This window comes from Gossypium hirsutum, chromosome A09 (assembly GCF_007990345.1).
Source record: "Gossypium hirsutum isolate 1008001.06 chromosome A09, Gossypium_hirsutum_v2.1, whole genome shotgun sequence".
In the NCBI taxonomy this organism is placed as follows: domain Eukaryota; kingdom Viridiplantae; phylum Streptophyta; class Magnoliopsida; order Malvales; family Malvaceae; genus Gossypium; species Gossypium hirsutum.
Window position 1 is genome coordinate 73841351 of NC_053432.1, and position 25011 is coordinate 73866361.

Here is a 25011-nt window from a genome sequence, read left to right on the forward strand (position 1 = left end):
TTTCTTTAACAATACCTTTGCAAGCACAATCTCATTTACAAATTACAAATGAAGAACAATCCAGTTCAAATAAAAAAAGGTTAAGAATTGGAGGATGAAATACACGTGAAAGTTATTGTTTTCTCTCAGTTTTGCTCTGTAACGTTAACTTTTCTTTCAGTTTAAAATGTGTGCAAGTAGAACCGAGTCAAACCGTACCATAACAGGTACAACATAAAATGGCAGATCTAGCTCCTCATACTCGTGTTTTTACATGGCAAAAGCTACTCTGCCATTCCTCAAATCTAACCAACACCCAGGATGAGGAATAAGTTCAATGATAATATCTCCACCTTCAATATTACGCAGATGAGCAGGCTTCAAGCTTAGGAAGGAGACTCCGCCAGGCATCTGCAATACTATTTGCCAGTCGGGCCTGTCCCTTTGCAAATTCATGAAAAGCAATCCCCATGTCTTGAGTTTTCTGTTCCTGGAAACGTACAATCTCTTCATTCATCAGTCGGACGATTGTCTCAAATCTTCTTGTCGCCTCCTCACTTGCTGCCTTCAACTGCAACCATGAAATATATTTTTAGCAAAGGTAAAAACAATAAGACCTAAATCAGCATCTAGTGAAAGCTTGGGAAGAATGACTTGCCTCCTTGTACTCATGCTCAGCTTCTCCCACCCTATCAGAGCGTGTTAGCATGAGCTTGTCACTGCAAACAATGGATCTCAAATTACAAATCAGATTACGAAATAGTACAAGTTTTAAAGCTGGTCAAAGTAAGCAGAGGCCACTGCTAATAGGTAACAAGACATAATGAATGGATGACAAGAAGCATACAGATTTATCTCCTTTAACTTCATTGTTTCAGCCAGTTCACACTGTTGCCTGAAAGCATTTGCTCTCTCTCCTATTGTGGCCTGTTATGAAACACAAATGCAAGAGGATCGCCTATGAAATTGTCACCAATCATCCACACCAATATTTTCAAAACATAAGATGAAAAGGGAGCTCAGTTAGGAAGAAGCTTTCCATCAACATTCCAGAATATCATTACTTTCCCAGTTAACTATTTTCAGGATTGTAGGTAAAAAATACATAGTTCTTCAGCATTTTCATCAAGAAATGCTATACAATGAATAAATAAAAATACATGGTTCTGCAGTATTTTCATCAAGGAATGCTATACAATGAATAAATATCAGTCATCAAATATTACACAAGACAGCAGTCCAACTCACCTTTATGGACTGGACAGCACGAACATAATCCTTCAAGGGTTCTTCGAAACTCATCAAGAGTTGATGGGCCTGTAATCAATTCTATGATTGAGAAAATGTAAAGCTATCCATATTAACCTCTTACCATGGAAAAGTTAGGACATTATGTATCAGGCCACAGTTACGCATGCTATCAAGGCTGGAAGACAAACTACAAGTTTCAGCATTAAAAGACAGCTTACCTCCTTCTGCAGCTTAGCCGATAGCACCTCAGATTTGGCCCCAAGATCAGAAAATGCCTTCCCAAGGACTTGTCCTTCACAAGCACCAAGAAGCTTGGCTGCCTTACCAAAATCAGATAGTGATTGCCCCAACTCTGAAAATAGACAAAAAAATTTGTTCAATTTTATTTATATCAAAAGGAGATAAACACTTGATAAAGATAATAACAAGCATAGTGTTCAGAGCCTCAAAATTCTCCCAACCTCTGTGTCTCTTTACAAGACGATAAGCATGCTTCTGAGCTTCAGCCAAATGATTTTCAAGCTCAAAAACATAGTGTTTAAGTTTCTCATATTCAGGATTTGACTCTTCAACAGGTTTTTCCTTTCCAAGAACAACATCACTCACCTTAGACTGTACATCCTGTTAAATTTCTAGAGAAGTTAATGCAAGGGTAGGAATTTCAATACTATAAACATGTCAAATTCAAGCCAGAGAAACCAACTTCAATAGAATAAAAAAATAATATCAGCAAAATGGTACACATTAAAGCAAAGGGAAACCGACATGCACTATAGAAAGCAAGTAGCGAGTTTCCTGTATTCTTCAGTTTCAGATAAAAAGCAACAAGTTATTTATGTAAGGTTTATAAATCCTACTAAATGCCTTCTCACCTAAAACTGTGGTCAGAGTACCAAATTGAATTCATAGAAGTTTTGTTGCAGCAAGAATTTTTGTTTATACAGTTTTACAAGCCAAATTATCTACTACAGAAAAAAATGTTCAAATTAAAGTTTCTTGACATTGAACTAATCAGTATGCATTTGATTTGCATCTGTCTACCATAAGGTCAATCCACCAACATTCTAACTCACTATAAAGTCATGAAGAACTTATTTACCTTAAAGATTTGCATCAAATCAGCTGGCTTCTTCTTAAAAATACCAGTCTCGTGAGATCTCAGTCTCTCCATTGTCTGAAAAGTAGCTAAAAAGTTAATGTCAATTTCTTATTCTAAAAAGAGGCACCAAATACAAAAAAAGGGGAACGTAAATGGGGACAAAATTTTGAGCAATTTATTGCCAATTGTCCAGAGAACATCTTCTACTAGATTTCATATAGAAATGAAATGGGTACCATACAAACAATGTCTAAAAGGAATGTAGAGCTGAACATTGTAACAAAGAAAAAGGTGAACAAATTGCTTATCCCGTATGCAAAGAATTGTTAAAAATGCATAATATATTAACAATTCAACACAATTTCTGCATTACATTTTCATAACTAAAAATTTACTTGGTAATTTTACAGAGTAGTAGTCACATTCTGTATTAAAAACTGAGGTTATGCACCTTCAATGCAAAGTCACAATTAGATAAAACACTCAACATAAGGAAAATCCTAAAGGGATTATGAGATAATGATAATAATTGAACACACGAAAGATAACACAAACTGAACCATTCAACGCAACAAATCCTAAAAGCATCACCTCTTCATCTGCCTGCAAAAAAGTTCTAAGATCTTCACTCTGTTGAAGCAAATTATGGGAAGCAATCCTATTAACAAATATATCCAATGCTTGGCGTCTCATTTCAATAAATTCAGCACTAAACCGAAATTTCTCTGCAGTAATGAAGAGGAAAAACTTGGATTACTTCATAGTTCAGGCACAACCTTACACATTTAGCTACAAAGAAAAAAACAGTTTTACACTAAAAAATGATCATATACTAATCATAATTAAGGCAAAAAGAAGGGTTGAATTTGTTTACCTACAGCACTCTTCTCGGGAACAGGAGGAATGAATATGCCTTTGTACTTCTCGAAAAGGCGATCGCGTAACCAAATAAAGTCACTATAACGCCTAATAACAATCTTCTCCGGGCCTTGGTATTCAGGGAAATTGGTCTGTGCAAGCAGTAAAATTTCCCCCAAAAATCCAAAAATTTCACCAAAATTCAAAAATATAAAAAAGAAAAGTCATTTTAATTACGAGCAACGATTACCTTGGTGATGACACGATAGGATATGTAAGCTTGGACGCCATTGCCTAATTTAACGGGATCCGTCACGGAAACTGATAGATACGGTTGTGACGACGGAGATCTGGGGCTCTGCGACGACCCCGATAAGCTTCGTTGCTGCTCCATTTTTTCACACTACCAAAAATAAAAAGAAAAAAGAAAATTATCAATTAGTCAAGTAATAAATAATCCTCAGGGGCGAAAAGGTAAACTACATCTAACTAACTTTAAAATTTTTATAAAATCATCATTAAACTATTTAAAATTTTCATTTAAATTACTAAATTATTTGAAATTTTTTATTTAAATAACTAAACAATTATTAGAAAATAAAAATTAACTAAGACGCTCTAACCGAAATTTAACTATCGATAAAATAGATCAGTACTTATCAACAAGTAGAAGAATATATCTTAAATCAAAATTAATTTACCAATTAATGTCGAAGATCGAAAAAGATAATTGTTTAGATTTTAGTTCACTAATTTGTAATGTTCGAATCTATCTCATGAAAAAAAAATTGAATTGTAGAGAAGAAAGGAAATGAGAGCTTTTGATTGATACATACATTACAAATAAAGAAAGTTATATAGTAATTATTTTAATATCTTAATAATTTAAATGTAATTTTTTAAAATTGTATAATTAATTAAAATGTAAACTTGCTAATAATTTACCTAAAAAATCAAAAAAATAGTGGTAAAGTTGTAATTATCATAAAATCATGATCTGTTTCGAATTGTGGTGTCCAGTAAATGCATATGAAGTTCCATTTTACTTCATTGCCTGGAAGAGTGGATTAGATTTTTCCGCGGATACCATATTTTAGAAGAGAGTTTCAATAAAAGATGAACATGCGCATGAAGGAGATAATTCGATTTCGAGCTTTTGAAATAATATTATTGGAAGAACGTGATAAACTCCACATCAACTCCGAATAACCGATAGGTGAAAAAAACTCAAATAAAACAACTAAAATAAGGAAAGCTTTAAGGGCTGAAGTCCACCAAAACCAAGAGGTGGAGAAAGCTCCGGTGGAAACTGAGCCACTGTAATTGGTCAAATGACATACACGCCTTTAGGGGAGGTCATACCACCATCCCCTTTCCCTAGAAAAAGAAAAAATAAAAGACGTTGAAGACCTCCAGGGAGACAGGCCAAAAGTTAGCAAAAGAAAGAGCCAAAGCTGACATAACAGCTATGACAACCACCAAAACAAATGGTTCTGGTGCAATGGCTCCAACCACCGTCGAGAAATCGACCAGCGAAAACTCTGGGGGACACCTACATCAAATCCTCGTGAAAGCAGGGGATCTTTTCCAAAGAGAGAAAAAAAAGAAAAAAGCCCCACAAGCCCAAAGGTTTCATTGGTGGGAACCATGGAGCAATGAGACCCACATTGCTTCTCATCATCGGCCTAAGATCAAACAATGAAAAGAAGGGGAGATATTAAGGGTACTATGCCAGAGGGATAAGAAAAAATTAAAAAGAAAGCATGGTGGAAAATAAAAGTAAAGAGGTGAGAATATTGGGCCGAAGGTTGGACACCACTCACGGGAAGGCCAAGAGTTTAAAACTTGGTAAAGAGAGAATGGAGGGGGAATTTCAATTGTTTTTAAAGATCAATAATTTTGTTCATTTAGAAAACACATCACTCATCTATTAGATTTATTAGAATTCTAATGTGCAGATATTTCTCATTTCAACAATTTTAATTTACAGTCACAACAAGGTCGATTTAAAAGTTTCATTGAATCAATCTTTGCTTTTTTTAATTCAATTTTAAAACACTCCTTTTAAAAAAATCAATTTCATTGGGTAAATATTTGACAAAATTAGTAGTATTTTTTTATTCTTTTAACAGTATTAAAAAAATTGATATATCTCTTTTTTTTAACATTTATTTTTTAAATATTTTATTATATTCTTATAAGACATTTGTTTATTCCTAACCTTATTTATAGAGTCTAAAAACTCTACAACAATGTATTATTCCAAACTTTTAATATAACAACATTTAAAATAAATTTTCATATTTACAGGAACTTCTACTCATACAAGTAAGTCAGTAAGTAATTTTTGAATTCCCTTCAACCTATTACCAAGATAATTATCCGTACAAGTCTGACCCCTTAAAACCCTTAGACTTCTATTAATACAAGTGGACTTCTATCGATACATATTATTGAAAGCTAATTGTAATAACTTTTCTCACTTTCAAATCTTGGTATTTAAAACTTCAATTTGCAAACATACACATGCCAGAGGTTCATTCTTAGTTCGCCATCTTCTTTTTGTTGTAAAGAACATATTTAAGATTTTTGAGAAATAACACCGTAATTAAATTATAAAAATATCTTAATTGAGCAAAAAAAATTAAGAACACAAAAAAATTATAGCTCTGCCATTACTCTTATAAAACTTTCAAAATATTAGTCCAGTCCTGTTTGGCCAAAGTAAGCCGATATTACCCATAAGAACAACTTGAATCGATGATGCATGCTTTAGTCATGAGCCTTTATGCGCAGGATGTGACATACTTGCCCATCACCTCTCATTTTTGGTTTCTGATCAACACACTTGCGCTGGTCTTATTCATAGATATTTTAAAACCTGCATCAAGATTGATTTTTGTGGTGTTGGCCAGCGGGGGGTTCCAATAAACTTGTTGGAGTTGCGCCGAAGAAATCCTTGAATCAGAAACCAATTTCAGCTCCAACAGGTAAGATGTAACAAATGCATGTAACTCATGTACTTTGCTTTTACTAAACCATGCTGCCCATAAAACTCTGGTAATAAGGATGCATTTTTCTAAATCAGAAACTGAAATAAGTAATCCAATATGAAATGTTTGTAGTCGAGTGTAAAGTTGGCCAGCTTATATCCATCCTTTCCCAGATTCCAAAGATGCTTGCACAATCTCTGCAAGCATGAGCTGTATCCTTCCCAAACACTTGGCAAAAACGGCAAAGGTTTGGTGCAACTTTTTTAGCATAGAGATTGCACATGGTAAGAAATTAATTCCTATGTTTTGATTTAATAATTATTAATTATAATATTATCAAAAAAAACTTTTAAAATAAAAAAATTCCTCCCATGATATTACACACTTGGAATATCAAATAAAAAAAATAACAATATTAAATTTGAGATTTTTATGATTTCTGATTCTAAACCTTGAGTTGTAAAATCCTTTATCATTGTTATCAAATGGACTTCAAAAGCTTAAAATTAAAAATAAGATTAAATTTCATATATGTGAAAAATACAAGGACTGAAAGGAAAATTAGACCAAATAAGAACTTTATATTTAACCAGTTGTAAAATTAACTAAAAGAAAATTTTAAGAAAATCTATTTACAACAGGTCAAGAAACTTCAGGTTCTCAAAACTGAAAGAAACGCGTTCATTGTTTGTAATCAACCCATTGGATTGATGGGTCAGATTGATAAGTACTTGTCTAGCAACAATTATTCCATTGTCAAAACGAGGAAGGCAAATCATAATACAAGGAGAAAAACAAGAAGAAATAAAGCCAACAGTTGTTCAAAAATATACACTAAGGGCTTTAAAAAGGGAAAAGTTCCTGTTTCATTTCCTTTGCAAATGGAGAAGTAAACAAACTATCAGAGATCTAGGTGAATGACGTACATAAGTGTAGGTGAAAATTTCCGGGAGGGCATCTATCACCAGTCGTCTTCAAGGCTAGCACGGTGAAAACACAAGACTGTGCAAACGAATATGATGAATGATGTAAATTCGATGAACATTGCACCAGTTGAAATCATGTGAGCATGCCTGAGAATAATGGGAATTGCAAAACTCCCAATAGCAGATGCCCCTGTAAGAAATTTGGCAGCATCTATCCATCTGCAATGAAGTTAAATAAATAAAGTGAACAAGACAACAAGGTGATAAACTGAGGAACTATTTTTATCAAGAGTTTGAACACCACATTCCCGAAACAACCAATGATTTTTTATGCTAAAGGCATAATGGGAAAAATATATAAGAGGGTTTAAAAGCTTATATTGATAAGAATTCTACTCACCCCCCACCATCCCGACTGGTTAGAAACTGAGTTGATCCACCTCCAAAGAATAAACAAGGCATTGGCACCAGGACATACATGAGAGCTGTGAATAATAGTAGTTTCTTAGTATCAATCATTAAAAGGTAACCTGGTTTATTAAGTGGCATGACCAATTTCTAATAAACTGTCTCACCTGAAAGCATTGGCCACCAGTTGTTATATAATGCACAAGCCTGACATGGAAATTCAAAAACACTTCATTGATATTAGTGATGGATTATAGGGAGCTGATATGCTCAAAATTAAAGTGAATATACAAGAAAGGAATTCAGAAACAAATGCTTTAAGCTCTTAACACGGTTGGATCAGTCAATGGGTAGATTAACATTGTCAGCAACTTCTTCATCGAAAGTTCATTTTATTAAGGGAAAAATCAGAATATCAGATTAATATAGCAAATACTTTAAAACGGAAAAAAAACTGCTGCCTCCAAACCAACCCCTACACAAAACATGCCTACCTGAGGCTGAACTAGTAGAGGTACCGGAAAGCAAATCAAACTCAGGAGTGCCAATTAAATCATGTATTAGTCACTTCAATGCCCTCAAAGGACATCAAAAAGACCTTAAATACAAACAAGCTCGTCTTGAAGAAATTTGGGCTATTAGCAAGTATCATTGAACCCTTTTATTGTTACACCAAACAAACACAAGGCAAGACTCACTCAAAGTCCTTCAAAATTAAGATAAGAAATATAAAAATAATGTATGTTTTCTGAAAAAGCTAAGGCGTAGCTCAGTACAACTCGAATTTAAGAGGCGATAAATGCACCCACACTAATCACACAGTAGCATATTGATATATATCAGATGTTTCGGCGGATAAAGTTGCTATGTGCAGCCTAGAGACAGGTGGCATGGTTGAACAGTAAACCCATTCTACATCAGGTAAAAGAAGCACCCCACTAGGTCCATAAATTCCATCTTCGCACAAAGCAAGACAGCATGATTGTACAAGCCTCCAAAAAATTCAGGAATTTGATTTCACTCGAATAGTCCATATCATCAATAAAGACAAGTTTAAGACCACTAAGCTTACTAGACAGTTGAACCAATATAAATACCAAGTCAGGATGGTTGGAGAGCCATTTACGGTTCACAGAGAGGGAAGGCCAAGGTTGGTGATTCGAGCTACAGTACGCCTAGGTGCCTCCATAATTATTCACACGCCCAATACTACCTATCCCGAGTCTTGCAGGTACTGATCTTCACCAGTCAAGGTGGCCTTCTCCGTGAACCGGTACATTACTCTCCGCGGAGAACGAGGACAAAACCCCGACACAGGGACAATTCCTTTGATTGTTGATGGTCCGAACGGCTGCCCAGAGACGACACATCAAAGACAAGACTTCTCCCAGAGGAGCCAGTTCTCCCTCAACAAACCTATAAGCTAATTAAACCTCAGACAGATCAGGAACTTAACTCAACCTCTTCCCAATTGCTACTAGATGTCTTTAGACAGCCTAATAGAGTTTAATTAACCTACATTTGTCAAATTCAGTAACCCTCCCTTTGTTCACAAGAGTTAGCAAATAAAATGCTATCCAAAAGCTGTATCTTTTTCCTCACATCTGATGTCAATTCAATCTGGTGCAACCTTAAAAGGACTTTCTTTTCAAAAGAAAAATCTCCTTTCAGAAACAAGACATCACCACTCCTAAATACTAACATATCAAGTCCTCTAATACGAAAGAGAATTTACATTCCATCTTCTCAAGATATGAAGACACTAACAGGATGCGTGTGAAAATCATCTTAGTGACATAATACCATGACTTGAAGTAGGATTAAGTTATGTGAATCAAAACTGCATAGATTTAAATAAAAATAGGCGCACATAATCTACAGTTACCGCAACGCAAAAAACCAATCACATCAATTGTGTAAGGTCCAACAAAGTATAATGTGGAACAATGGTTTTATGGTGGAACCTAGAAAATTTTGTGTTGTGATTGGTTAATTGCATTATAGTCATAAACAGAAATATAGGTAAAATGCTTCAATAAGCATTTAGCTAACAACATATCCGAAGACTAGCACTGCTTCTATCACAAGGAAAATGTAAAACAAGACCCGATCACAGTGTTGATGGCAACGCATTCTAACTTGCAAACTATAATATAAACATCAATAATTATTCAGAAAATATTTACAATAATTCAGTAGCAGTGCCACTGATGACTAATGGCTTACAGCTGAATCAGATTAGGAGAAACATACCAGAATTTGTAACAGTATACTAGCTGAAAACATAAAAGCGAGCCCAGCAAGCCTGCGTATTTCGAAAATAAAACACAGATAATAAATAAATAAATTCCACTTGCTTATAACTTCATAAAACCCAGAATTATCAATAAAGATTACAACTTACACTGCCGTTAACAACAGTTATCCAACAAGCCCAAACCGCAGATGAACCAGAAAAAAGAAAAGAAAAAGACATTAGCCCCAAAAAATAATTTGAAAAAAATGATAAAAAAAAAAGAACGAAAGACTTCTCTTTAAAGAAAGATCTAGGTCCGACAACTAATTTCATTTCATAACCTTATCGAATTACAATATCACAGTCAAACCCCAAGCATCCTACAACGAGGATGAATCGAAGAGTATAACCGAAAAAATAGAAAACAAAAAGCAGAGACGATGATTACCTTCAATAGTCATAGCCATTTTTGGTAGAAGGGAAAGTTGGAGTTGCTGTCGATCGAAACTTCGCTCACCGAAATTGAGAAAGGAAGGAAGATTAAAGAAAAAGCAATCAGAACATACTAATACGACAACAATTTTCAATAAGGGTTCGGATTAATTTTAGAATTTTTCGGACAGTAAACCTCATAGATCCCTTTTTATCTTATTTACTTTTTTGGCCCTCCAACTATATAATTTCTTTTACTTTGATATTTAAATTTATTTTATTTTAGTATTTAGACTATCATTTTTATCTTATTTTATTAAAAAAATTAACATGTAATAAAATATATAATGGTTCATGTTTTTATTAACAAAAATTTAATTTTAGAGTGAAATAGAACAAAATTAAAAGTTAACTATTAAAATTTAAAAAAAAAAATGGTGCCAACACAAGAAACTATGTGAGCTAAATTATGATTTAAGTTTTTTTAGTATTGTAACTTTCTTTTTATTTAAAAAACATTTATATTTATTTGTTTAAATTAATAAAGTTAATTTCATACCAAAACTGTAGTTTTAGTTTCTATTTTAGTGTAATTGTATTGGTGTGTATCAAAACACATATACAAATATCAAAATAAAAACAAGAGATCTAGGAATAGGGATAGCAAGTTGATATTGGTTTAACTTCCTTCTCACAATATATATATTTGGGTAAAAGTCTTTTCGGAAATATCCTTTTCAATAAATATATATATATTTAGAAATAACAACGTTACACGATTAAAATATTAATCATAGGTTAAATTATTGAAAGATTATTCATATCCTTTTGCAATAAATCACATTAAACTTGATGGCTCTTCATAGTATAGTAATCCTTAGACTCCAATAGGAGTATATTTTGCCATGTGGTATGCAGTTTCATTCAACGATCTGGTAACATGATGAAATCGAACTTTCCAATTCCGAGTTAGTAATTGATGAATTAGACGCAATTCTATCAAGTTACTATTAGCGACACTACTAGATAAAAGAGTTTCCGCAAGAAATGTATTATCACATTTCACATCTATTTGTCTAATTTAATAAATAAAAAATTATTATTGTTAATAAATTGAATAAAATATAAGTATAATGATTTATTTGACCATCCAACTGTAAATAAAATTATTTTAGTCTTTCATTTAAGTTTTTACCTCTTTTAATCCTTAAACTTGTATTTTTTGTCAAATCGCCTTAAAATTGATAGAAAAGTTTACCTTTGTTAGCTTTGTTGATGTGGCATGCATGTGAATTATCACGTGGATAGCATGCTAACATGTACTTAATTTTAAAATATTAAAAATATTTTTTATATATATTTTTATACTTTTTAAATAACTATAACTATTTTTCAATTTTAAAAATAATTTTTTAAAATTTTAAAAGATTAATTAAATGTTAACCTATCATTATTAAAAAAATATTAACTTTTTCATCCATTTTAAAATAATTTAATAACAAATTTAAAAAAATAAAAATAAAATACTTTTTTTTATAAAATTAAAAGATAAGCTATATACTTAAAATATATCATAGTTAAGTGATTTATCCCCGAGTTAACTACATCGAAATTTATCTAATGAAAATTTTTGGGCATTAATCAGAAAAGCTAGAGGAAGGATTTCTAACCAAAATCCCCTAATAGAAGAGAACGCCTAATCCCTTATATAGAAAATCTCATTGTTAGAGATATTCAAGTTGGCAAAGATGAGGAACCACAAGATAAAATCTAGTTTTTTAAGTAACTTTATACTAAAGTCATTTTTATTTTAGTTATTAATTTTATTTTTTTATTTAATCACTCTAATTAAAATAATTATTTAAATTGATAATGGTCGTTAAAAATTTCATTAATATACTAATGGATTGTTGTATTGACTTTTTTTTTTACTTTTGACTAAAGCCAACAACCTTTTTATAATTAGTCTGAAATACATTTTATTCTTTTGTTTATTTGCAACACGAAGATTTCAATAGTAATATCCATCAATATCTATGTTCTCATTAAGAAGAGAGAATCCAATAATGACGACGAATCATAATCTGTCTTTTTGATGAACTCACTTATCGATATAACACCATTAACCACTCTACCGCCAGAGGCTATCAATAAGTTATTGATAAGGTGTTCATCTATTCTAAAAATAGCTTGAGTTTGAATTAATGTTAGACTAAAAAAATATTTATTTTTTCAATCGCATCATAATTCAAAAATATATGAAATGTAGGATGATTGATTCTTTTTTCATAGGCCGGTTCGAAATTATGGGCAAACCAGTTAAGTATAAATTAATTTTGGTATGATGATTTGAACAATTTTTAAGTGTCTGATTTTGGAGTTTCTTTAATTGAGGGACCAAGATGAATTTTCGGTCGTTGTACAGGGACTCCTAGTAGATTTTCACCGATTTATTTGATTAGACTTGTATCTTTATTAACCTTTTCTTCTGTAAAATTCTAGAGGTCAAAGGCTGTTTTGGTCATTCAGGATTGAGTAAAGTAAATTGCCAACTACCGTGTTTATAGGGATAGGATTTGACGTGGGTAACTCATCTCATCGTTTACGTTGCAACGCCTCCAAAAATTGAATTTAGGGTTTAGGGATTGAAATTAATCGAATCGTAGAATGTCTCAGAGTGGAAAATTGATGCCGAATATCGATCAACAAAGCACGAAGATGCTCAATCTCACTGTTCTCCAACGAATAGATCCTTTCATAGAGGAAATTCTGATCACTGCCGCTCACGTCACCTTCTATGAATTCAACATCGACAGCAATCAATGGGTTCGCTTTCTCGCAATTCTCTTTTAACTCTTTGGAATCTTAAATTTTTAAGTTTGGTTTGGTCTAGAAATTTCAAGTTTTTTTTCCTTTTAGATTTAGATCCTTTGTCTTTTTTGTTTTTTTTTTAATTTTTTTTTTCGTTTTTATATTAGAGTCGAAAAGATGTTGAAGGATCTCTCTTTGTTGTTAAGAGGTAAATAAGTCAATGTTTTTGAGTTATTTTTTCAGCATTAACTTTGTCAGAAACAAGTAAATAACTTGGAAATTGATTTAGTTTATATTAGTGATTGATGATTGTGTCCTTGGTTTTTAAGGAATGCGCAACCTCGGTTCCAGTTCATTGTAATGAATCGGCGTAACACAGGTTGAAATTCTTAATTGAAATGAATTAGCATGGACCTTTTTTCCCCTTGATTTGGTATTGAATCTGCTTTTAACAAACAGATAATTTAGTGGAGAATTTGTTGGGAGATTTCGAGTATGAGGTTCAAGTCCCTTACCTATTGTATCGAAGTGCTGCACAAGAAGTTAACGGCATGTGGTTCTATAATTCTCGTGAATGTCAGGATGTTGCTAACCTCTTTAGTAGGTAGAGCTTCCTCCTTGTCTTCTTTTCCATTTAGCTGAATTTGAGCATGATTTTCCCAAGTGAATTCATATATGGAGTTCATATTTTTATTATCTTGTGCTTTCTTCATTACGTAATGATTATTTTTCACCCTAAGGCAGGGTTTAATAGCTAAAGACATTCCTTTGACGTGTGGTTTTGATTTGCCTCCTGTTCTGGTTGATTGAATTTTTAAGTATTCATAAATTTTGTTACAAGATTCTAGATAAGTGAGGTCAATGCACTTTATAATGTTGAACCAATAATGTATGTGTTTTTAGCTCTATCAAACTATCAAGTGCATAATTGTCACTGGTATGCATCGGGATATTTCTATATCAAAATAAGAAGTTTCCTGGCATTGACAACAACATTGGAACTTTCGTATTTTAAGAATATATGTTGAAATCATTCAAAACAAATCTATATCAATCTGTTTTGTGAGTTATAATTCAATAAGTGAAGTTAAGGGTCTGTTCCTTTGGGTGGTTTTATTGTAACATTTCATTTGTTGTCTTTTGCACAGAATACTTAATGCATATTCAAAAGTTCCTGCAAAGCCAAAAGTATCTGCAAGCAAAAGGTAATGATTTTTATGAAGCATCTGTAAGGAAGTTATCGCTTTTATGAAGTCATAGAACATATTTTTAACTGTTTAATTTGCCCCTGCAGTTGTGGAGTGTATGTCTGTATTTTTCCCTTCATATTATCTTGTTCGATGCCCATATGGCATTTTTGTCAATTGTCTGTTTTGCATGTATAAGGGGTCCGTCTGTGTATGAGGTAAGGTAGTTTTGCAATTGCAAGTAAGTAAAGGATTAAGGTAAAGGCAGTAGAGAGGAGGACTAGGGTGGACTGTGGATGCCAAATGTTGTGGAAGGTGAAGGACATAGAAGGTAGCAAGTGGGCAGAATATGAACTGAGAATAGGGAATAGATGGAATTAAGAATTGAATTCTACTATATGCTTAAATAGGGGAGTAAGGTGAGCTTTGTAAAAAGTTTATTGTTATAACAATGAGCCTCAACTCCCATATCTACAGGTTATGAGGTGCACCAAAATGTAGCTCAATAAGTAATAATTGCCAGACATGCTAAGTCCCATGGGTAAATTTATAATTTACGATTAGCTGGAGAACAAGCATCCACATGTTTTATTATAAATGATTATCTTGGACTTTAGTGATTTTGATTGTGATCCTTGGCAAATTAAAATCCTTTTTGCCAGTATATGCTGGTAGTAACTTATTTAAACTTTTTGCCTTTTTACGGTGTCTGAGTTTTCTAAGCTTATTTATCACTATAATGCAGTGAATTTGAGGAACTAGAAGCAGTTCCTAGCATGTCTGTAATAGAAGGCCCCTTGGAGCCGCCAGCAACTGCCTCTCCCACTACTAATGCACCTGAAGATTCTTCATTTGTTAACTTCTTTAGTGTATGTCAACAGCTGATATCATCTTTTTTTGGCTTTTCAAGACCTAATATTTATCCAATGTATCTATTCTCAAACTTATGTTGTTCACTAACTTCAGGCTGCTATGAATCTCGGAACTAATGCTCCCGATGGTACAAATTCAATACAGCCTTACCATTCTATCTCAACCACCCCTCCATCTTCTCATGTAGCAGCTGTCGTCTCTGCTCCAGTGCCAACTCCACCAGTGCCGTCCCTTCCTCCTGCTCCTCCTTCACTTGATTCAGTAAGTAGCAGCAACCGAGTGACCAATCTCATTAAGCCTTCTTCCTTTTTTGCTCCTCCTACCTCATCATCCTCCTCATTGATGATGCCACCTATCTCTTCATCAACACCAACTGCTTCTGCTCTTCATCCACCCCTCAACCTGCAACGTCCTTATGGCACTCCTCTGCTTCAACCTTTTCCACCACCTACTCCACCTGCATCTCTTACTCCTAGTGCACCTCCTACTTTGCATGATGGAACTCATATTAGCAGGGATAAAGTTCGTGATGCACTTCTTGTGCTTGTTCAGGTATTTAAGAAAAAACTTCTGCCTCTTGGTTCTTGTTTTTAACTTGTGATGTTAATTAATAGCAGCTCATGTCGCTTGATTGTGACGACTTATTAGAATTCAGCCAAAAGATTGATTTCTTAATAGAAAATAAGAAGATAAATATTGGAAAAAAAAATCATTATTATGAGTAGTTAATGCAAATGCCTGTGAGAAGATGTAGTCAGTAGTACTGTCCAACTGGGAATATCTTTGCACCTGTTGAATAGTATTGATAAGTATTCTTTCTAAGATTTCAAGACTGAACTTGATGTGGTATGCTTGGAAGGCCACTAATAAATCCCTGGTGAAGACACATACATGTATACATAATTTGAGGCCCCCTTAATTTGGTGTATGCTTCTTGTTATTGACTGATTCTTGCTTTCTCGTGCTAGGATGATCAATTCATTGACATGTTCTACCAGGCATTGCAAAAGGTGCATCACTCATGAGCTCTAAAGTTCATCCTCAAAGCTTCACTTCAAAGTTCCCTGTGCACCATGTACTTTTATTTTCTTCGGTCAGGTATCTCAACTTTGACACTTGATTCGATCTATATCCTAATTGTTAATGGATGACAGTGTGAAACACTACCCCGTTAGCATTGTAGTTTGTATAACTGGAGCTGGCATAAATTAAAATGGGCTCATGTTTGCTGATGCGGCAAAAAGGTTGTGGCCTCCATGATGAAGATAAACCTAAAAGTTTCAACACGCACCAAAAGAACTGATCTTTGAGGGTTGAGAGAAGATAGAGAAATTAAAAATCAGCTTTATTTCCTCCAGCAAACAGCCCACTATCGTTCCGTCCATGTCAACATAAATCCTTGCTTTCTTCCTTATCACCATTTCCTCTCTGCACCGTTGAGCTTGCTTTCAGGAGGGAGAGACCTATTGTCGTTGATATCTGGAGAGTGTTCATTTTCTCCACTTTTTGAGACGTGCATCATATGGGGGATGGTGGAGTGCAGCAGCTATGTTTCATCATATAAGGTGAACAACTACAACATAGATTTCAGTTTGAGGATTTCAGGCAATGTTTTGTCATATTTTATTGGACCGTAACCCGTAAAGGTTTTAGCTGATCGAATCAGTTATAGAAGATTGAATGCCTAATTCAACAAAGTATAAGTCTGAGGTGTGCAGTGGACATTGAAGCAGAGTTTGAGGATTAATTCGGTGTTTAGTCTTTAAAGCGATAGTGGACATCCCGTTGCCAGATTTCTTTGATTGCTCAGTAATTGTGAAACTGATTCTGTTTATAGTATGACCTTCCTGTCGTGCCAACTAGTATGAGAAGTTGGTGGTGTGAGCTCTTTCAGACTATTGGAAGCATTGGAAGTTTGGTTTAACATAATTGTATCTTTTCTTCGGTCTATTGTAATAGTTGGAATTGAAACCTTTTTTTTTTTGTTATTATTATTGTTATTTTTTTATAGAAGTTAAAATGTTGTTTAATATGATGCGAGCTTCTTGGATGTTTAGGACAATGCTAGTGTTTGTCAAAAGGCTCTGCAAATGTGACTTCAATGCAAAATGATTTACTGTTTCGCCACTTGAGAAATATAGCAAGACCGCCATTTTTGCCTGATTTTTTTGTCATTGGGTGTGTGCGTGGACGGGCTCTTTTTAGTGTCGTCGCTTTGAAATTGGTAAACTTGTTGCATGCTGATACATTTGATATGAAACTATGAATCAATCACCCTGCATGGAACGTTCATGGGGAGACATTTCTGTAACAGGGACTGTTTTATAGATTCAATAATAATTATTATTTTGAAGTTACAAATATGTCGATTTCCAATCATTAAGCTGAACAATTAACTCAATAACTAAAACTAATTAACTAAAATAAATATGACAGAGAGCTTATGACCATGGAGGTTAGGTCTTCCTGTATAAGTTAAGCTTGGCAAGGATTTTATAAATATTAAACTCTGTGAAACGTGAACTCTTTCTTTAAAGAAAAGAAAAATAACAAGTGGATGACGAATTTTAAAACAACTTGATGAATAGGGTGAGGGATGCATACGTAGAGAAGTGAGTTTAGATTGTAAAATGGTATTAGGGCAATGGAGATTAATTAAATAGGCCCATGTGGTTAGGGTTGAGCCCGTCCAATGAGAACACGTAGGTTCATAGAATTGTCAAATCTCTCGGTATGTATAATACGCGAGAAAGGAACTGAGTTTGCTTGTTCCTTAGCAGTAGTGGACATGGCGGCACTCAGAAGACTTATTAAGGGAGCCCCAAAACCATCTTTCCTTATTCCTCCAACCTTTCTTCTTTCGCACAGAGGTATCGCCTCCAAGCTTTTCGTTGGAGGTACCCTTCTTACTTTTCATTTACTCTTCTCTATCCTCTTGTGTTATATGTTACCTTCAATTTTTCTTGTACAGAACCTTCAGCTTATCCTGTAAATAAAAAATCTTTAATCAATATTCAGTAATGATGTATATATTCCTTTGGAAACGTTTCCCTCCTGTTCCAGCTCATCTCAACTATAAACTGGAAATTGAATTGAAAATACATGATTTTAGCCGAAATAAGTTGAAACCCAAATGCTTACTCTGTTTATAGCATCTGATTGCATTAGTATCATTACCAGTCTTGACACTGAATAGATTTTTGCTTAAACTTATAACAGTCTTTGTAAATTCCTTTTTTAAACAGGTCTGTCCTTTTATACCACGGAGAAGGGGTTATTAGATGCATTTTCTCAGTATGGTCAAGTTATGGAAGGTCAGTCTTGATGATATTTATTGAACAATAGTCTGAGGATTCAAGGGTGGGTTTATGCCTAAACTTTGTTCTAACATGGTTACTTTTACCAGCCAAAATTATAACGGATAGGGTTTCAGATAAATCAAAAGGTTTTGGATTTGTTACTTATGCATCTGAAGATGAAGCTGAGAAAGCTATAGCTGAGATGAATGGTAAGGTACTGAAGTCCATTCCTTCATCTTCCTATATACTGAGATCTCAGTGGTTTTCAGAAATAACCTAGTGATTACTGACAGGATTTGAATGGACGTGTTATTTTTGTGGACTATGCTAAACCCAAACTTGCTATTGGAGGTGGAATGCCTATTGCAAGAGGACCTCCGGATCCAGTAGATAAATTACATTTCAAAGACACAGGCACTGAGAATTAGGTACAATCTTATGCTACATACAGAACATCTTAAATTCATTGCTACAATGATAATGGTGGCTTTTTATCATTTCAGATCTATCTAGCAGCCACGAGGACTGCACATCAATAGAAGCAACAAGTCATAGAAGTTAGGGTTTTAAGGTCTAGAAACCTAGTAAAGAGCACAGGCTAAGTTACGTAGGTTGATTTAGCTTTCTTATATTTGATATGATTGCTTGTTTTAGCAGCAGATACATAAAACTCTTTGCAAGTAGAACAGTTAAGGAAGATGGTCTTGTATCTTATAAATTATTCATATTGATTTGCTTCTCTTTATCCAACAGACTACATTCCTTTTAACCAAGCTTAGTTTAATGTTATATTGCTGTACCTCCATTACTTCATCAGTGTGATATATGAACGCATATAATTTATAACTAGCATGTCAAGTTTATGGCTTTGTTTCATTTAACTTGGTGAAATCTTTTTCTTCATTGAGTGATTGGTTAAGCTGCTTTTGTCATCATAATAATCTTATGCGGCTATGAAGCTTAGGGAGCATGCAATTTAATTTGGGATCGCAGTAGGGAACTAAGCATCAGCTGTAGCCACGGTTTTTATATCGGATGATGCCATTAGATGATGGCCTTATGCGAACAATTTTGGACCATCCTTAGTGTCAACAATCCCAGTTTTGAACATCCCAGTTTCGTTATTATGTACTTTGAGTGGATAATAACTAGTTAGGGGTCACAATTGGGCATACTCTTATCTGTTTTGGTTTGCAAAATCCCTTTATTTTTCAAACAAAATTTTATCATTTTGGTGGCTATATCATTTTAAAATATGATTATTGACCTTGAACAAAAGTTTGGCAACCTTTCTTTGGACCTATTTTTATTTGAATATTATTATACCCTTGTCATATCACTTGCTGTCAAACCATTAAATCTTATGATTAAAGGAAAAACTTGGCAAAGTTCACTCGAAAGAAATACAAGGAAGAGTTCCTCTTAGCACTCGTTAATTTCATCATTTTTTTTTTAATTTAATGAATTCTTTATTCTCTTAAGTTGACTCAAATAATAGTCGTGATTGACATTTATCATTCTACCACCTGTGCTTAAGGAGTAGGATATTTAATGACTGGATTCATGCTAAGAAACTTCTTTTTCTCTTTAAAAACCAAGACAAGAGGGACACGTTAAGTAAGGGACATAGGATCAAGATAGCCTGTAACCTATTCAAACCTCTTTACAAATCATAACGTTAGTGGCTTTCCGCACCCTATATAGTGTGAATCGCTATTATTTTAATAGTTGTTTGCACTACTTATAAATGAATTACCACCGTAATGATCTACAACATTTTGTATAACTTAATTGTTATAAAAAATTATTGTTGTATATGGAAATTTATATCTTTACCCTTAAGAAGTTTTTTATTTTTAAATCCAAAATTAAACATTAGACTATAATAAAATTAAGAGGTTCGATACATCATAATATTATTGATACATACAAGTTCACTGAAAGTAAAATTTCAAGGAAAACAGTGATTGAAAATTGCTTCCCTTTTGTGCCAAAGCATTAATCCCACGATTTGTTTCCTTAAAGATATGCTTCAACATCCATTACTGGAAACCATGTATCTCGATTTGTTTCTTTAAAGATATGCTTCAACATCCATTACTAGAAATGATATAAGAGATTAGATCTCTCGATGTTTCTTGAAAATGTAAAGGAAATGGAAACCAATGATAGTGAATTCATTTTTTTAACACAAGTGAGCATTTGCATTACAATGTGAAAGGGGAAAGGGTTCTGCGTCGAACCCTGAATCTCATGAACTTGAAACCCCATGTAAGTTTGTCACTGAACTAGTGGTTTGATTGGTGTGATAATGAATTCTAAAGTTGTCTGAATAGGGGTAGCTTGACGCAAAAGCCAAATCCCGGAAATCGGTATTGAGGGCGGAAATAAAAAATTTTAAAATTTGAGGCTAAAGATATAAATTTTGTTTAAATGGGTCTAAATTGAATTCTTGATAGTTGGGAGAGACTAAAACTGATGTTATCCCACTTGACTAACAGAGCCAAGGCCCCTATTTGCCCTCCTAGCTATGCTCTGGCTGAGGAGATCCTGTACAACCTTCAAAATCGAAACAGTTGCTCCCCATATAGGGTAACAGATGGTTTCAATATCGTTTTTGTTTCTTGTTTTGGTATTTCCCAATTTGGCAATTACTTGGTTCTAAATTCCATTGATAGTAGGTGAGCATAGAGAATTTCATTCCATGTGTCAGGTATACCAGGTAGGCACCAATGGCTGCAGTCCTGTGGAGCATCAGCAGGAGTCCCTGGCTCTTGGTGCCTCGACGGGTGACCATCTTTCCTGAACTCTGTCAGGTATGTAATGTTTAACAACCGGACCTTCCTGTTGCCATATGTCATCTGATTAATTACATCAGCAATGTATCGATTATTCCAAGGCTCTGCTTTAAGCTTTTTTTCGTTCTTTTCTGGTTCAATTTCTGCATCACACAAGCCACCATCATTCCATGCGCCATTCCTGCAATTTCCATAAATAAAACACTCATCAATCATTGCTGCAACAGAAGCTGTTGTTTTCCAAGGGAGAGGCTGAACATACTTATTGTTCAATCAGTACGGAAAGTAATCTTTCGGCATATTGAGTATATTCTATATATTTGTCCACCAAAGGCGGTCATTTAGAGCATGGTTTAGGTAGACCATTCTGGTTTAGGAAAAATTAATGGCCATGCAGTCCGATTTTGCCTCTTGATTGTTGATACTTGTCGAGCGTAATAGCATATTTTACATTTACAACCACAATAAACATATACACGTACGTATAATGAACTGGTGAATAGCTTTGAAGAAAAACATGGCTCCGTTCCGAGTTTAAATTCTTGGTTATCCATAGCTTCAACGTGTGCAGAGACCTTCGAAACCCCTCCATCACATCCATGGTCATGTTCACTTTCCCTCCTTCCTGGAAATAGCATCCCCTGAAAAGCGAGACATCTTCGTCATTATTCCTTTATGCCGTTTGAAATGGAAGCAAGGCATGGAGAGAATTAAAGAGATAGCATTAGCAATAACCCATACATCCTAACAGTTTTCTCCTTGTTCCACCAATGCCCTGTATTGAGGACTAGAACATGGGCCCCCGTCCATCGCTCGGAATACTTGTGCAACTTGTCGACACTGATGGTTACTTGGACTTGAGCTGCTGAATCTTTGGGTGGGCGATTGATGATAACAAGGAACGGTGCCCTGTAATGTTCAATGGTGAGGTTGTAATCTCCGAACTTCATGGAAAGAAACCCCTTGTGTTTGGTTATGGGGCTTCCATTTTCTTCGAAGATTGATGACTGGTTGGTAACCGCCTGTGCTAGCATGCATATCAGAGACTCCCACTGGTTTCTACCAATTGAATCACCTGCAAATACTATTCGTCGGTTTCGACTCCTTTCCAAAAAGTCGCTCGCATTGAATCTGAGGTGGTCCATCCGAAAGCAAAAAAAGGGAGAGCCGTATATCACTTTGGAGTTCATTATTTCTTTGCGCAACTATGCAATTAAACTAGCAAGTGAAACATAAATCCAGCTTAAATAATCAACCTAAAGAATTTACCTAGGAAGATCACAGCCATGGGGTTGCCATCTCCACTTGAGAAACTCTAGGTCTTCTCGTCCATTCCGACGACACTGAAAACCTCGATCAAGAAACATGCAGCTCTCATTGTACAACTGAATCGGATAATTCTCGTCTCGAACCCATCTACCGTAGGAATAATCGCAGGGTTGTCTTTGTTGGTTTGATGTAAGTTGATGAGCAGCAGGGAAGAAATAACCGAAACGGAAAAGAAGAGGCGAGTCTCCAAGGTTGAAAACAATGATAATGGAGATGAATAAGATGAAGACAAAAGAGAGAATATAGCAACGTTCTCTTTTATTTATTACAGGACGAAGGAAGCATTGTATCTTGTTTGGGTCTTGCGTTGATCCATAAGAAGAGGATCGAAGAAGATGATGCAGAATCGAGTTTTACTTTCAGATACAATTTCTAGGAGATCTTTTCTGTTGCAAAAAACTTGCCCGACGCAGAGACGTCGATCTTTGTTTTTTCATTGGTTCTACTGCATGTCTTTATTTGTCTTGTCTTTATTGGTTCATTTCCTAATCAACGTTTTTAAGACATAAATATTCACGACATCTTAATTTCAGAGAGATTTAACTCAATTTCGCCACTCTCAGAAGTCAAAAGGTTTTATATATATAAGAAACGAACAAGGTTTTACATTTACTTGTAAGTAATCTTATTCTTCTTTTCTAAATCAACCTATACATACTTTTGAGAACTTAGCTAATATATTCTTTTAATCTAATACTTAAAAACTAGTATTTGTATTCTTAAATGAATGATGAAATATTTAATACGATAATGAAATAAAAGTTATATTAATTTCATAATTTTTCAATATATTTATTGAAACTAATTTAATAATTAATCTTTAAGGTTTTGGTAAAATTATTTTAAACAATTATTATTGATTCTTGATATATTTGTTTTAGTTTGTAAGATCAAATTTTTATTTATTTACTCCTGAAAAAAACCTACAATGTGTGCATTGTTTAATAAATTACTTATTTCCTAATGGGAAATCCTAAGAACTTAGTATCTTGCCAAACTGTCAGAATAGGTCTCTCTGTTTTTAACTGTTGAAAGCTTCGATTATAACCCAACACAACAATCCTGTCAAGTATAATTGAATAAGATAAAATAAACCCAACAAATACATAAAAGATTAGGTTAAATATGGTCTTCGTCCCTGTATTTTTACTAAATTTGAAATCTAATGTATATATTTAAATTGTGGAATTAAATAAAAATGGTATGAATTATTTCATTACAAATCAGGCGTTGAGAATTCTTTCTTGAGCGTCAGTGTGTTTCGCTGTGTAGATCATCATGCTTATCAACAAATTTTCATTTGAAAACTATGAAAATTTGTTATCGCAACCTAGCACCTGAAATGTATCCTAAGTGGTTATTTGGATTCTTGCAAGGAGAAATAGATTTGGTTTTGGTAGATTTGAAGTATGCCTAAAACTTAAGTTTAAAAAATATCTAAGAATCATCACCCCTGGCAAGAATTAGGGTAGAATAAACGTTTGAGTTGTTCCATTAAATTTGAAATTCGCCTTACAACTTTGTCAAAATATTAGTCGAAGGTTAGAAAGACGAAGAATACTCCCTGTAATTATTTGTTCCCCTCATTTAATTTATCCTTCCTTTCTATTCTCCACCTACTTATCTTATGTTTAGTATCTACTCAAATTGAATTTAGAAAACAAAACCTATTCTGTAACATTTAAATGATAACACTTAAAAAACATTTAGAGTGAATAAGGTCACAAAAAAATGAAAATTGATGTCCATGTGTATGAAGCACATGATTAATTGTGAGATATGTAGCATTAATGTTGTCACACTAGAGAAGAGGGAGAGTAGATATAAGCAAACTTATCTCTTGAAGCAAATTATAAATCCATAACAATTCAGAAATAGCTCAATATTCAGCCTCAATAGAAGAACATGAGATTGAATGCTGCTCCTTGGCAAACCAAGACACAAGACTCTAGCCACGATAAATCCCACATCTACTCTTACATTTTTGATCATCAAAATTTCCCGCTAAATTAAAATCACAAAAACCATGGTGTGTACCGACCATTAAAGGAAAAGAATAAACCATGATAGGAGGTAGTCTTTAAGCAGCATAAAATACGATCCATAGCCCACCAACGATGCACAGTGAGCGAGTGACTAACTTTATTAACGGCATAGGAATATTGGGATGTGTAAATGTCAGATATTTGTAGCCCGCCAACAACACTGCGAAAAAGGGTGTCATCATGAAACTTTTCACTATCAGCCACTATCAATTTATTACCAGGAGAAGACGGAGTAGAGATATCACTGCAAGAACACATGCTAGAGCAAAGCACAAGTTCTTTAATATATTTAGACTGATGCAGCATAAGACTATTTTATTTCCAAGTAGTCTTAAGGTTGAGAAAGTAATGAAGTTTGCCAAGGTTTTGCACGGAAGGTCGAGATTGCAAGTGAGTTATGAGAGAGTCGACAATAAGAGGTGTACGCATTGGCGGTGTTGGAGGTATCGTAGGAGATTGAGTAAGACTGATTGAAGAAGACCTTTCC

At 34.2% G+C, this 25011-nt stretch overlaps 5 protein-coding genes across 10 annotated transcripts; 2 read left to right on the forward strand and 3 right to left on the reverse strand.

Moving 5' to 3' along the window:
• Positions 1 to 5037, reverse strand: LOC107896333 (sorting nexin 1). The gene is made up of 10 exons (XM_016821490.2): positions 3438 to 5037; positions 3204 to 3339; positions 2921 to 3054; positions 2330 to 2404; positions 1692 to 1851; positions 1449 to 1582; positions 1228 to 1296; positions 827 to 906; positions 638 to 698; positions 1 to 550 (listed from the first exon to the last, which is right to left on the reverse strand). Exons 1-10 carry the CDS (start codon positions 3579 to 3581, stop codon positions 341 to 343), a joined length of 1203 nt encoding a protein of 400 aa, XP_016676979.2. The 5' UTR covers positions 3582 to 5037; the 3' UTR covers positions 1 to 340.
• A 1827-nt stretch (positions 5038 to 6864) lies between these two features.
• On the reverse strand, positions 6865 to 10366 carry LOC107896332 (vacuolar protein sorting-associated protein 55 homolog). 2 transcript variants are annotated; one of them, XM_016821488.2, is made up of 5 exons: positions 10199 to 10366; positions 9768 to 9819; positions 7682 to 7721; positions 7507 to 7591; positions 6865 to 7325 (listed from the first exon to the last, which is right to left on the reverse strand). In XM_016821488.2, exons 2-5 carry the CDS (start codon positions 9798 to 9800, stop codon positions 7142 to 7144), a joined length of 342 nt encoding a protein of 113 aa, XP_016676977.1. In that variant the 5' UTR covers positions 9801 to 9819; positions 10199 to 10366; the 3' UTR covers positions 6865 to 7141. The 2 variants fall into 2 exon arrangements, with proteins under 2 accessions (XP_016676977.1, XP_016676978.1); XM_016821489.2 differs by having other exon boundaries at positions 9919 to 10362.
• Positions 10367 to 12664: 2298 nt separating this feature from the next.
• Positions 12665 to 17216, forward strand: LOC107896331 (mRNA-decapping enzyme-like protein). 5 transcript variants are annotated; one of them, XR_001683693.2, is made up of 9 exons: positions 12689 to 13008; positions 13161 to 13201; positions 13323 to 13372; positions 13453 to 13597; positions 14142 to 14198; positions 14926 to 15049; positions 15147 to 15605; positions 16022 to 16151; positions 16229 to 17216. XR_001683693.2 is itself a non-coding variant. In XM_016821486.2 (8 exons), exons 1-8 carry the CDS (start codon positions 12850 to 12852, stop codon positions 16076 to 16078), a joined length of 1092 nt encoding a protein of 363 aa, XP_016676975.1. In that variant the 5' UTR covers positions 12665 to 12849; the 3' UTR covers positions 16079 to 17216. The 5 variants fall into 5 exon arrangements, 2 of the variants coding, with proteins under 2 accessions (XP_016676975.1, XP_040932627.1); XR_001683694.2 differs by having other exon boundaries at positions 12693 to 13008; positions 16237 to 17216; XR_001683695.2 differs by having other exon boundaries at positions 12693 to 13008; positions 16298 to 17216.
• Positions 17217 to 17745: 529 nt separating this feature from the next.
• LOC107896330 (small RNA-binding protein 11, chloroplastic) lies at positions 17746 to 19228 on the forward strand. The gene is made up of 5 exons (XM_016821485.2): positions 17746 to 17950; positions 18299 to 18367; positions 18460 to 18566; positions 18646 to 18780; positions 18856 to 19228. Exons 1-4 carry the CDS (start codon positions 17746 to 17748, stop codon positions 18778 to 18780), a joined length of 516 nt encoding a protein of 171 aa, XP_016676974.1. The 3' UTR covers positions 18856 to 19228.
• A 1333-nt stretch (positions 19229 to 20561) lies between these two features.
• LOC121206044 (protein trichome birefringence-like 8) lies at positions 20562 to 24782 on the reverse strand. The gene is made up of 5 exons (XM_041076215.1): positions 24578 to 24782; positions 22420 to 22780; positions 21892 to 22281; positions 21633 to 21791; positions 20562 to 21331 (listed from the first exon to the last, which is right to left on the reverse strand). Exons 1-5 carry the CDS (start codon positions 24780 to 24782, stop codon positions 21004 to 21006), a joined length of 1443 nt encoding a protein of 480 aa, XP_040932149.1. The 3' UTR covers positions 20562 to 21003.
• Between the last annotated feature and the right edge of the window lie 229 nt (positions 24783 to 25011).

What these genes read in the sequence shown, in the direction of transcription:
- LOC107896333 (XM_016821490.2), bottom strand. Translation starts at nt 3,581, where the DNA reads ATGGAGCAGCAACGAAGCTTATCGGGGTCGTCGCAGAGCCCCAGATCT. An exon ending in ATTTGATGCAAATCTTTAAG is followed by an intron (nt 1,852 to 2,329) that starts GTAAATAAGTTC and finishes GAAATTTAACAG; the next exon opens with GATGTACAGTCTAAGGTGAG. An exon ending in AAGTTAAAGGAGATAAATCT is followed by an intron (nt 699 to 826) that starts GTATGCTTCTTG and finishes CATTGTTTGCAG; the next exon opens with TGACAAGCTCATGCTAACAC.
- LOC107896332 (XM_016821488.2), bottom strand. Translation starts at nt 9,800, where the DNA reads ATGTTTTCAGCTAGTATACTGTTACAAATTCTG. An exon ending in CTGGTGGCCAATGCTTTCAG is followed by an intron (nt 7,592 to 7,681) that starts GTGAGACAGTTT and finishes TATTATTCACAG; the next exon opens with CTCTCATGTATGTCCTGGTG. An exon ending in ACCAGTCGGGATGGTGGGGG is followed by an intron (nt 7,326 to 7,506) that starts GTGAGTAGAATT and finishes ACTTCATTGCAG; the next exon opens with ATGGATAGATGCTGCCAAAT.
- LOC107896331 (XM_016821486.2), top strand. Translation starts at nt 12,850, where the DNA reads ATGTCTCAGAGTGGAAAATTGATGCCGAATATCGATCAACAAAGCACG. An exon ending in ACATCGACAGCAATCAATGG is followed by an intron (nt 13,009 to 13,160) that starts GTTCGCTTTCTC and finishes TTTTTATATTAG; the next exon opens with AGTCGAAAAGATGTTGAAGG. An exon ending in AAAGTATCTGCAAGCAAAAG is followed by an intron (nt 14,199 to 14,925) that starts GTAATGATTTTT and finishes ACTATAATGCAG; the next exon opens with TGAATTTGAGGAACTAGAAG.
- LOC107896330 (XM_016821485.2), top strand. Translation starts at nt 17,746, where the DNA reads ATGAGAACACGTAGGTTCATAGAATTGTCAAATCTCTCGGTATGTATA. An exon ending in GTATGGTCAAGTTATGGAAG is followed by an intron (nt 18,368 to 18,459) that starts GTCAGTCTTGAT and finishes TACTTTTACCAG; the next exon opens with CCAAAATTATAACGGATAGG. An exon ending in TAGCTGAGATGAATGGTAAG is followed by an intron (nt 18,567 to 18,645) that starts GTACTGAAGTCC and finishes GATTACTGACAG; the next exon opens with GATTTGAATGGACGTGTTAT.
- LOC121206044 (XM_041076215.1), bottom strand. Translation starts at nt 24,782, where the DNA reads ATGTGTTCTTGCAGTGATATCTCTACTCCGTCTTCTCCTGGTAATAAA. An exon ending in TCGTTGGTGGGCTATGGATC is followed by an intron (nt 22,781 to 24,577) that starts GTATTTTATGCT and finishes GATCAACGCAAG; the next exon opens with ACCCAAACAAGATACAATGC. An exon ending in CATGGCTGTGATCTTCCTAG is followed by an intron (nt 22,282 to 22,419) that starts GTAAATTCTTTA and finishes GGACCACCTCAG; the next exon opens with ATTCAATGCGAGCGACTTTT.